This window comes from Chroicocephalus ridibundus, chromosome 15 (assembly GCF_963924245.1).
Source record: "Chroicocephalus ridibundus chromosome 15, bChrRid1.1, whole genome shotgun sequence".
NCBI classification, from domain to species: Eukaryota; Metazoa; Chordata; class Aves; order Charadriiformes; family Laridae; genus Chroicocephalus; species Chroicocephalus ridibundus.
In genome coordinates, this window is record NC_086298.1 from 12,133,975 (window position 1) to 12,145,796 (window position 11,822).

Genomic DNA, 11,822 nt, shown 5'->3' on the forward strand with positions numbered 1-11,822 from the left:
TGTCTCTATTCCCTCCCTCCCTCCCTCCCTCTGTCTGCTGCCATTTGGTGTCAATGATTCTTCTTGTGAGACGTGCTACAAACATCACCCTTTCCGGCAGAAGGGGCATCCTTGCAAGAGGCAAACCTAGTGCAACTTCATGTAGCTTTATTTTGGTCCCTAACACTTCTCCACCACCTACCTTCTCCTCTTGGGATTGTACTAGTACTACACAACCTTCACAGAGTTCTAACGTACCAACCTTTTCTACCAGCTGCTGACCAGAAGGTGTCCCAAAGGACGAGCCCAGTGTCCTTTCAGCTGGAACAGCTGAATCTTTAAGCATGTATATATATACGTATATATAAAAAAATGCAGTAGCAAACAGAATTCACTCTTTTCTTTTTTCTCTTTTCTTTTTTTTTTTTCCTCCCCTCAGCACTGCAGTCTTTCCTTTGTGCCTATACCACGTATCCCAGGAACCTGAAGCACATCTTCCACATCAAATCTCTCCACCTGGGTCATGTGGCCAAGAGCTTTGGCCTAAGAGATGCCCCCCAGAACCTGACCGCTCTTCCAACTGCTGGCTCAAAGAAGAAAACCAAACCAAGACCAAAAAGGTAGGGCAACTTGATGCTCTCGAGCCGAGGAATGCCACATGACAATCTATGGTGTGCTTTGCTCCCCAGGGTTCTTGTTCTCCATGAATCATAGAATGGTTTGGAAGGGACCTCAGAGATATCTAGTTGAACCCCCCTGCCGTGGGCAGGTCACGTGTGATTGTTCCTGAGAGGCTAAATCATGTTGAGCCATTGGCTTAGGTTGCATTGCTCTCTGAGCTGTTTCATTCCCCTTTTTCCAATGGCTTTAGAGAGCCTAAAAATTACACTTATTAAGTCAACTTGGTGGAACGTTGGAGTGGGAACTCAATTTAAGAAAAACAAAGCAAAACCAAACAAGCAGCTCACTTTGTAGTTTTACTTCTGATAAAGATACTCTTTTTTTGAAGGAAGCTGCCAAGTGTGGGGATGCACCTACATAGGCCAGCCTGGGTTTTGCTGTAGCTTTTTCATTTTCTAAGCACTTGAAAACACCAGCTCCAGTGAGTCTTATGAACAGAAGCAGCCTGATTTTTATTTATTTAGGCTTCATTCCAGAGCTAGCTTGAAGGATAAGGCAGTGTTCAGAGCAAAGCAGGAGTCTCCACGTATTTTGGAGTGGTTCTCTTTCTTGCACAGGTCTTGGTTGCTAGAGCTCCAGCAGCAGTCCTGTTGTTGTGGCCAAGCACCTCCATAGTAGAAGCTGCCAGACTTCTTCCATTCTCATCCCCACGTCCAGTTGCATGATCCTACAGAGAGCTGTGATCCCTGGCCCGGGATCAGCTGCAGTAGCAACTCTTTGCCCTAAAAGCGTCGAGGAAATAGCAGAGAAATTAACATTTTTGCTTCTCCAATTTGAAGTTGACTGACTGAGTGCCTGTTTACCTCACAAGATAGTCTCTTCCTCCCTGGCCTTGAGAAATACCAGTTCTTCTTTCTTGCGCCTGTTCCGATCTGCTGCACAGAAATAATCTCAGAATCTTCCTGCCTTGTCTTTTTTGACCGCATCACCCTCTCTTTGCTCGTATGACTGCATCGGGAGCAAAGTATGTGTCTTACTGTCTATAAAGACCCTTTTTGACCTGACCTTTTTTCCACCCTTTCTACACTAGACAGACAGTCTTTTGTAGGCCTTCTCCTGCAGTTGCACCAGCAGTTTCCTGGCTGTTGGATTTGCCATGGGACAAATTGTGTCCATCCTGTTAGAACGGTCAGCTGCAGCTTGGACTACTTCTTCTCCCTAAGACATGAGCTTAGTACCTGAAGGAAGGGGGAGGACTGCAGTGTATTTTCGAAGTTATTAATTAAATGATCAACTATAGTTGTGTAAGTCCAAGCCCAAATCAAAAGGCAGGTCTATTGGTAGGAATGAACAAACTTGTGCTCTGCTGCCTGTAGACTTCAGTAGTTCTGGCAAAAGCATTTCTGTGTGGGATTTCTCCCAGAAAAGTCTGGGAGCAAACTTGGAGTTACAGCTCTGTCCCGTCTGGTGTGTGGACAGGGCTGTTCCTGGGTACTGTGTGAGGAATCTGAGGCTCCCTGATGCTCCTGGAGGTGCAGAGCCCCACATCCTCTCCTCTGCTTGAAATGGAGCTGAAGGTGTTCAGTGTGTCCCATCCTGGCTCCCTGGAGTTCCTTCCACAGGATAGATAATTCTCCCGTTTGAGATAGCAATGTTAAGGTCTCGCTGTCCTCCCTAGCTCAACAGCAGAATACCAACTTCTGGCTTGCCTGGAAAATCACTGCAATAATTCAAAGAAGCGAAGTCTTTTTTCTTTTATTGGTATCAGTTCTGACTCTTCCCATGTAATTGTTGCTGCAGACTCCATTAACAAACCTTAGCTGTGCAATTAAAGCACTAATCCACATAATTGTTCCTGGGCTAGTGGCATCTCTTGCACATGTACATATCTTGGAAGAAAAAAAAAATGCAAGGGGAAGGGATTTTAAAATAAAAAGTTGGAGACAGCATTGTCCTGCTTTGAGAAGCCACCAGGGACGGGCCACTGATCTGCCTCCTGCTTCAGCTGACCCTCACCAGCAGATGGGCAACAGGATGGGAATGCCCCTGTGAGCAGGGGATTTAACAGAGCTTTATTTCGGGAAGAATAGCCTGATTAGCTGATAAAGAGCATGTAAGATGGTATGGGGTGGGCTTTGATGTCTTGCTGGCCCAGCAGGGTGTCAAGCTATGACTGACAGTAGCGTGTCACAGGATTACTTGGCCTGCAACAATGCCTCTCTCTGTTCCTATGATGTTGCTACTCTGTTAGAGCTACTTTTTTTCTTGTTACGCACCTCTTAGACGGCGTTCCTCCTCCCCAAGTCTTCATCCTATTATAGTACAGGCAAGCTCAAGATCCAGTAGGTAGTTTACGCACAGGACGCGTGGGGTTGGGGATGTGGAGGTGTTAGAACAAACGGTCCGAGAGTGATTCGAAAGCTCATTTGCACGTGGATCGTATAATTGCAGCTCAGGGAAAGTGGGCAGACTTTGCACGGGTTTGTCACGGCTCAAGCTCCAGATTTCAAATTCGGGAGCATCTGGAAAGTTAAGACCCTGCAGAAATAGCCAAAGTTGTGACATGCAACAATTGTTCTTGCCTGCGAAACTACTTTCTAATCAACTTTCTCTGTGGGTGCTTAAAAAAAAAAAAAAAAAAAAAAAAAAAAAAACAAACAGCAACCAACAAAACAAAAAAACCCCAAAGAGCAGATATATTAGTATTTATAGGATAGTTTCAAGAAAGAGTGAAAGTAGATTTAAATTCAGTCTCCACTAGCATGAATTCAAGATAGTGCTTTTGATTTGACACTGACAAAGCAGAAAGCAGAATTTAGCCTGCCATTTGGAAGACAAAGGGTTTTTAATTGTAAAACGCAAGGCTTGAAATGATAACAGCATAGTCACAGAGCAATCTTTTTAATTATATTTCTCACATGATACCGTGAGTGTTGGTTGTCGAATTACACATTGTCTCCAAACATCCGATACTTGTTTTTAGTCAGTCTGCTCACTAAAGCTGCATCTCTCAGCACCTGCCCAGAGAATAAAGAACAGGCAGTCCAGGTTGAAAGTGGGGTAAAGGCAATCATTAAACGTTTCCTTAAGAGGACAAAGAAAACTTTTCATTTCTTTTGAAGTCTCCTTTTGTGCTTAGCACCTCCTTAGAGAGCCTGCTTGGGGCAAGTGAGAGAAGAGGACGCATCAGCCAGGTGTGCGACGGTTCAGTGCTGAAATGTGGAAGCAGCCCTCTCCTCCTGAGTGCACGTGTAAAACTTTCATGTATTTTTTTAAACCTCTTCGTGCAAGCCAACTGTCCCCTTAGCTGTAGTGGTTCCTGCAAAACCCAGTCTGAAAAGTAAAAAATAATTGCTCGTGATTTTTTGGAAAGTTGAAATGCTGTATTTAGGTAAGAGATGAGCACATGAACCAGATACTGTGTATTAAGTTACAGTACATCAGCTTAGTAAGTGTCTGGGCTCGTGCTTTTACTGAGGGTAGATGCAAGGAAGCTGATCCCTCTTCCATTGAGGGATTAACTGTCTTTCGTTCACTGCAGAGAAGCAGCATGCGCAGGAAGTAGCTGACATGCCAGATAGACGTGTCTTTTGGTTCCTTCACAATGCAGTTGACGAAGACCTATTGCCCTTCCACCAAGCATCCCTGTGCTGATCAATCTTTTGCATTTTGGATCAGTGTGGTTTTATGGGATTCTGTGGCGACGGATGGTCCGTTTTCTCCTTTTGCACTCTGGAAGACTGTTGTATGTCCTCAAAGGGTTTCACTGTAGTGAGGAGTTGCAACTTAATTTGCCTGGTTTATGAATTCATGCCATTACAAAGAAAGAGATAAATCCTTAAGTTCAGTAGTTTCTGTGGAACTCATTGCTGCAGGATGTCTCTGATGCCAGAAATGCTCAGAAAGATTGACTTTACATAGGCGTATATGTATATTCATAGCTGCTACAGCATGTGCAAAAAATGAGTATAAAAATTAAGGTGAAAATCCCCTCATGCTTCAGAATTTAAGTCTAACTCTTAACTAAAATGGGATCAAGAAAAGGTATCCAGGGTGCTGTTGTTTGAGGGGATTGATTTACATCATTATTACACTGCCGTTGCTCTGAATATGGATATCATCATGCCCTTAAGGTTTTAGCTGCAAAATTATTGTATGAATTCATTCTTCAGCATTTAGTGGTCAGACAGAATTAGACTCCTGTTGGGGAATACACCTTGTAGCCCTGTGTGTTCTCCTGTGTACGGCGAGGGCAGCAGTCTCCTTTGGATGAAAGCTAGTAGCCTTTTACCTTCTATCCTACCTCGTATCCTTGATTCCACTTTTGAACGTCTTGGCATTGACAATTTTGGAAAGACTAATGCTTCTATTGACAGGGCTTGCGAATCACGGCTGCAGCTGGGTGTCTCTGCACAGCAATTGTCTAATCATTAGAAGCAGTTTGCCTGCCAGTTTTTGCGTGCCATTTACAGCTTTCCTAATATCACTTAATTAGTCAAAATGCAAGTTTGGAATTCTGCCCACTAGGAATTTCACTAGTTTTGAGCAGTCTGCTCTAGAAAGCCAGACTGCAGCTCAGGTAAGAGCATGGATTCATGCACTGGAGTGCGAACGGATCCAAAAATGAGGGTAAGAGACATGACTGCTGTGAAAAGAAACATTGCCATCACTCTTCATAAAGGCAGTTCAGGGACACAGATGAGTCCTGCTTACTGCGCCATGATGTTATAAAAAAGTCCTGTTATAAAATTAAAGTTTTATAATTGTGAAATCCATCTGATTGTTATCTGCATACAGCAATGCCCTTTATTGCTGTCCTGTTCCACCACAGCCGCAGCACAGAGCCTTTGCTGCATCTTTGAGTGAGCTTGTACGTGGAGCTGGAAACAGCTCTGTGCTGTTTGGTACGCACCAAAAAAATGATCAGCTCTCTCTGATTGAAATACATTCTCCTCTTAGGCTGGGAAAGAGCCTGACAGAAACTAGAATCCTGGGAGGTTCTCACACCCCAGTGGTGCCTAGGCTGAAGACCAAGGGATGGTAGTGAAGGTGAAGCTATGGGCTTTTGTCTCTTTCTGTGTAGCTGAAATACAGTTGACTTCAATAGGTGTAAGGTGGGCTTTGCTGTTTAGCACGTCTCTGCATGAAGACTGCTCTGCTCCAGCTCCACTGAGCAGCGCTTGATGCTCAGTCTGACTGGGTAATAATTTTCCTTGATCTTCTCAAGCTCGTGTTCGCATCGGCTGATAACAGAGTACCTAGGCCATCTGTTGACTTGTCGAGAGCGGTGTAGGATTGCTGATGAATTTCTTGCCCCTACTCCGCAAAAAACAACAATACAAAACCCAACCCAAACAGGATTGCGTTGGCTGCAGATGGTTCATCCAACACTGTAAGTAGAAAAAGCAGGTGTTGCAGCAGCCTTGGCCCAGAGGTAACCCAGCTCTGTTGCTGGCACAATTTCAGAGAGCTGTTGGAGATGCTGTCAGGCAGATTGATAGCGTGATCCATGTTGAAATATTTTCTGATAAATGAAACAGCCTACTCCTGTCTCCTCCAAAGACACACCATGAGTTCTGGGACTGTGCGTCAGAACTTTATACTCCTTCTTCCTCAGCTGGAGCAATTTGGGAGCCTTTGGTTGCCGCAGATGCTGTGCGTTGGTTAAAGGTCACTGCACTTGCCGCGCTGCATTGCACCAGCATTTCACACAGCTCAAGACAAAGGAACAGACAGCAGGGCCAACCAAGTTGAAGGAGACATCTCTAAGAACAAGCTCGCTCACTATTTAGATAAAAAGACTGGCTGAGCCATCAAATGGTGTCCAAGAAGCCATGCATGTGTGTATGTACCACCACTCTGGCACGTAGGAGTGTTTGGCTTGGACATCAGCTTGTGATTCAGTTCTCTAACGAAGCAGATGTGTCAATGAAACATACGTATTGGAATTTTGAAATGAAAAATGGTGTCGGTACTCATTCCTTTTCTTACTGTTGTCACTTGGTACTTTTACACCTGTTTGAGAGTCTCCACATCCAGGATCCTGGTTTGTGTGTTGTAACAAATTCAATCTGACAGGATCGGCTGGTGAAGCTTGATCATTCTTACGATCTTATCAGTAATGCCTGAGAGACAAATGGGATGTTATATAGGAACAGAACAGTTTGAGTATGCTTTTCTTCCTCTTCTCTTTGTGCCTTGGAGTTGTCCACAGGATCTCAGCTACATTGAACATCCTCAAAGCGTAGTTCAATATACTTGTCTTGGGGTTTTTTGCTGTAGTATAGTCTCTGTTACTCTACCATCTTGTTGCTAGTGATTGTGGGATTCAGCAGATGGTGTCTTCAGAGCTCACAAAGCCACCTATCGCCCAAGATGTGTGGAAGTCACAAACTGAGTGTGTTGAAGGTGTGTTGCATGTAAGCTAGGTGGGACTTCCATGGTGCATTAGTGTCATGTAGAAGAGCAGAAGACAGAGCTGGAAACAACAGAGAGGGTTTTGGGCAGATCCCCTACACTGCATTCACCTGTTTGGGTTTGGGGTTTTTTTTTCATGATGTGAAAAAAGATTTGCCTTGAATCCTTTCTGATACTCTTGAGCAGAGCAGAGTTGAGAGTCAAGGGAGCAGAAAAGAGACAGGTCCAAATCATTCAGATTTCCTCTGAGGTGGAGGGTTGGGTGGCACCGGCACCCTGCGGACACTGCGGCTCCCGAGTGGGCTGGGGAACGGGAGCAGCTCTGCAGATGGAGGTAGGAGGAGACTGAAGCAGAGGAAAGAGGATTTTATTGTCTTTCCTTGGCTGGACACTTCTTGTCTCTTGTTTCTTCCAGGTGTTCCTCTCCTGCCTTTTCATCATTCAGTGATGTATTTAGCAAGATTCACAAGTTTCTTGTGTTTAAATAAAACCATTCCAGTTTTCTGGAGGAGGGCAGAGCTTTTTTTGTCTTTAAAAGTTTGTGTCTGGCCTGGTCTTTCCTGGCCTTTCAGGCTGTAACAAAGTCATCTGGGGACAGTTCCTCTGTTTCCTTATTGTCTCTGAGGCTCTTGGTACCAGCTTTTGTGAGGTTGCAACTTAATTACAGATGTGCACAGGCAGCTGTAAACCTGGGTCTTTTATTCCTTGCTATGCCTCCATGAGGAGGAGGGGGGCTTTCTCAGACCGTACCAAGCAATTACTAGGCGCTCTGCCTTCCCTTCCTCACTGTGCAAAGCACCTTTCTCTCCCCTTGATAACGAGGTGATTAGATAGAGGTTGGGGTGATACGGTTTTAGCCCTATACCTGGAACATAAAGCCCAAAGCAGTGGTTGGGTCTAGGGTTCAGCCTTGCAAATGAAGGGATGATGTGTCCCCCACTTGAAGTTAGAAGGTGGTGCTGGCTCCTCTGACTACTTATCAATTCCCAGCTGTCTTTTATGGGAGTCCTGGAACCCTATATCTAGCATAAAAGAGTAGTCGTCCAGTGGTGCTTCTGCGCGGCATCCAATATGTGACGGCACTCAACACCCGCTGTGCTGGACAGTAGCACAGAGAAGTCAAATAGCTTCTGTTCAGGGACAGGTTCTTCCTCACTCGGCTGTTGGGGCTGTTTCATTTTCCGAGTTATGACTTCTCTATTCCTGTCTCATTTTCCCCCAGCTACTAAAAGTGGCTATTTTCTCATCCGTTTGAACATTCCTGTCTCCTTTAAGCCCTGCCGAAATCTTGGCACTGTAGCACATTGGGATGGGTCAGTCGTCGGTGAATCTTTTTTTTCCCTGCAAGTTCCCCTTAGCTGCACTGGTTTTATAGTTCCCTGCCTAAAGACTGACTGTTGCGTTTGGAGGGAGGGATTTAAAGGGCTGGGGATTTCTCTGCCCGTTATCAACATGATGTGTTCTCATTAGGGCTCAATATAGTGTGATATCTAGACGTGAGATCACAGAAAGAGATGCTGACAATCCATGTGTTTATCCAGTGATGGGAACATGGGTTCTGTCTGTGTTGCAAATGCATCTTACATTTACAACATTTCTGTGGAGCTTTTTGCCACAGTATCGCCACACAGCTCTCTTAAATTAACATCACGCCAGCCTTCGGCGACAGGGAAAATGCAGTCATCCTGGGTTATGAGGTGGGAGAATGGACATGAAGGCCAAAGAGATTAAATACCTTGCCCAAGGATGCTCAGAGGGTGAGTGTCAAGGTCTCGCTCTGTTCTCCTGGGCTGTGTCTCATAACCACAGAGCGCCTTTCCCTGCGATGTTATCGTGCCCGCTCTGGCAGAGCTCCAGAGACTTTTACCAGTTGAGCAGAGAAGGGAATTTACAGGTTTACAACAGGAATCAGGATCCGGCCAGGGATCCTGACCTGGTGCACTTCTCCTGGTGTGCTGTCACTGCAGACTGTTGCCTGTGGCTCTTCCATCTCGTGGTTAAACAGGGCCTTGACAGCTGCTTTGCTTCTCTTGGTGACGAGCACAGGTTCCACAGCACAGCTCCATTGATTTTTGTGGCCCTGGTTAGGGGGAGAAACCTCCCTTTTCCCTGCATCCTTGCTTTTCTCTGTACAGCGGATCACCACAGCAGGGGGTATTGATTTACTAATTGGGCAATGATTTCACCTGATCGGTAATAAAGTGTTGGACAACCTCCCTGCTGAGATGAAGCTCAGTCTGGCAGCTACTGGTGGATTCCTTATCCTGTTGCAGCAGATAGCTCTCTGTTGTTAAGTAAACTGATCTGTTGCTTGGTAACCCTCAAATTACTGTAGTAAATGCTTGGAGACACAGTGAAGGTGTCAAATAGAAACTTTATCGGGGATGGAGGGGGCTGAGCAGAGGATACAGCCGCACTACAAAGTTTTGGCAGCGGAGCCGGGCTGGTTGAGGGCACAGCTTGGCTTGGCGCTGTGTGTGCACCCACGAGCACCCCTCTGTGCTGCCGCGGCTTGTGCATTCAGGAAGGCAGTTTGACAAGGCACGTCTGCTGTGGAGGTACTGCAGGTACGGCTTTACCAACAGCGCGTTGGCTTTGTTAGCTGCACAGTCGCTTCTGAGTTGATTCAGTCTTTTTCCCATAGTTTCTGTGGGTTCAAACCGGAGGGTGGCTGTGCATCTTATTTCTCTGGTATGTCCAGTCTCTAGCCTTTCTGCCAACGCAGAGCTTGACTGTTCAGTTAGTGCGAGAATGGAGACTACACTGAAGGCAGCAAAGTCTTCTTGCCTATGTCTTCCAGGCTTTCTCTTCTAGGGCAAACTGTCTTTCATTGGTAATCATCACACCAGCCTTCTTATGATTCTGATCCATCCCTCCAAACCCACTGTAGCCGTGGAGCCTACACAGGGGTGGAGAACGAGCTGTGGAAAAGGGGGCAAGCAAATACCTCCAACGGCCAAGAGTTTGCTTCCCTTCCCTTCTTTGTGTGTTTGGCCTAATGAATGGATTGATCTGTTCCTTCCTTCTCCTGTCATCCCCAACGTGCTTCTGGGCACCTGAAGGAGCTACGAGGGGCGATGCCAGGGGGCTGCAACCTTTAGGAGTGCTGAGGTCCGTGTATTGTCAGAAGAGCACGCTGGCATGGATGTGGGGCTTCTGTTCGATTCACTTGTCATATTTAGAGACAGATACGTTTCTGTTCACTTCTCTGGTAAATTTTGAGATCTGCCACTGGTCTTTATAATGACGAGGAGAGTGGGACGTGAGGACATTGTGCCCAGGACCAAGGGAACATGGTAAGGAACTGCACCGAAGTTTTTCGGTCCTGCACTGAAGAGGTTGCAGTTAAAGCAGATAAGTGAGGGTGATAGCAGCACTGAGGATGACATTTGCCCAAGGTCACAGAGCAGGACAGTGGCAGAACTTGTGGTGGAAAAACGCTGAGTGGGTTTTTATATTTATAGCTGGCAGTTTAGGGCTGCAGGGAGATCCATGTTGGAGTTTAGTGGCTGGGCGGAACGCAGCTACCTTTGCAGAAGCTGCTCTCTGGAGAGGGAGGCTGTAAGGTGCATGTGATGTCTGCAGGACACTGCAAGAAAAGAGCCTGTTGGGTTTAGACTCCTGACGTTTTTTTTTTTTTGCTTGTTTGTTTGGGGTTTTTCTGTTTTCAAGCTCTGGATTTAAGCTCTGTTTATAAAATGTTTCCGTTGTTCAATGTTTAAGGCTGTTAGGGTTTTTTATTATTATTATAATTTTCAAACTGCTGTGTCACCTAATTCATCAACCTTCAGCGCACAACCTTCCCTCCTTCTCCCCGCCACCCCTGCAAGAGCATTTGTACAGAACAAAGGCTTGCTTTTAAAAACGGCATGATATTTTGCCACCTTTGTGAAAACCTGTCACAACAATATCTAATTTTGCATGAGACAGAATTTCAAATCAAGCCTCAAGAAAGGGAAGCTGTTCTTCTGCTAATGCGCAAATGTCACTTTCCACAGCTGTAAAGTAAGTAACCCACCTAGCAGCATTTCAGAGAGAAGGAAATGTAATTCCTCTTCTCTTCCCTCTGCCCAGGTCTGACCTTCGCAAGAAGACCCACGGCAAACATCGCCTCGCTGAGATCTTGCGATCCGAATATTCCAGTGGGATGGACACTGGTGTATCCAAGGTCAAGAAGAAGAAAAAACAGAGAAAACCTGGCAACCAGCAGATTCCAACATAAGCCAGGACCTTCCAGTCATTGGCTGCAAAACCTGCTTGAGCGCCTCAGCCGGGGGTCGGGGTGACCTGCCAAATCACCTGAGGAGCGTTTCAGTTTCTCAGTCAAACGTGGGAGGGATCTTGGGGATCTTGGCCTCCTCCCCCTCATTCCATAGGTCCAAATGGAATCAAATCCAGGCGTGTCCTGTTGCACTGCTGCAATTAAACGTGGCTTCCTGAAGATGCACCGTGTTTCTAAGGTGGTTTTTGCAAGAAAAATAAAAAAGGTTGAATATGGTTTTCAGAGAAATGTGATGTCTTTGTAACACGAAAGTGAGACAAGTGTACTCAGACAGGAGATGCTTTCCTGTTTAAAAGACCTGTAGAAACACTCCACGATCTGTTTGCTGGCTCTTTTTTAATCAGATAAGCAGTAGTGGCAGAGGAGGTGTTCCAGGAGCACACTTAAGAGGAGAGGAGAGAAGGCTGCCCTTTCCCCTGTCATTTATAGGCAGGGACACTTCTGCTCCTGTCTCAGGTCACGCAGCCACGTTGCTGCCACCTTCCCTCCTGTCCTTTGTGCGCCGGGGCAGGGTCTGTCCCTG

The 11,822-nt window shown here is 46.0% G+C and overlaps 1 protein-coding gene across 2 annotated transcripts in view; it reads left to right on the forward strand.

Moving 5' to 3' along the window:
* DDX31 (DEAD-box helicase 31) overlaps window positions 1–11,517 on the forward strand; it is a 50,093-nt gene extending 38,576 nt beyond the window's left edge. For both annotated transcript variants that reach the window (XM_063353184.1, XM_063353183.1), the window contains exons 19-20: window positions 419–599; window positions 11,092–11,517. In XM_063353184.1, the coding sequence (XP_063209254.1) occupies window positions 419–599; window positions 11,092–11,239 (329 nt within the window). In that variant the 3' untranslated portion in view covers window positions 11,240–11,517. The remainder of the gene's footprint in view (window positions 1–418; window positions 600–11,091) is intronic.
* Window positions 11,518–11,822: the final 305 nt, after the last annotated feature.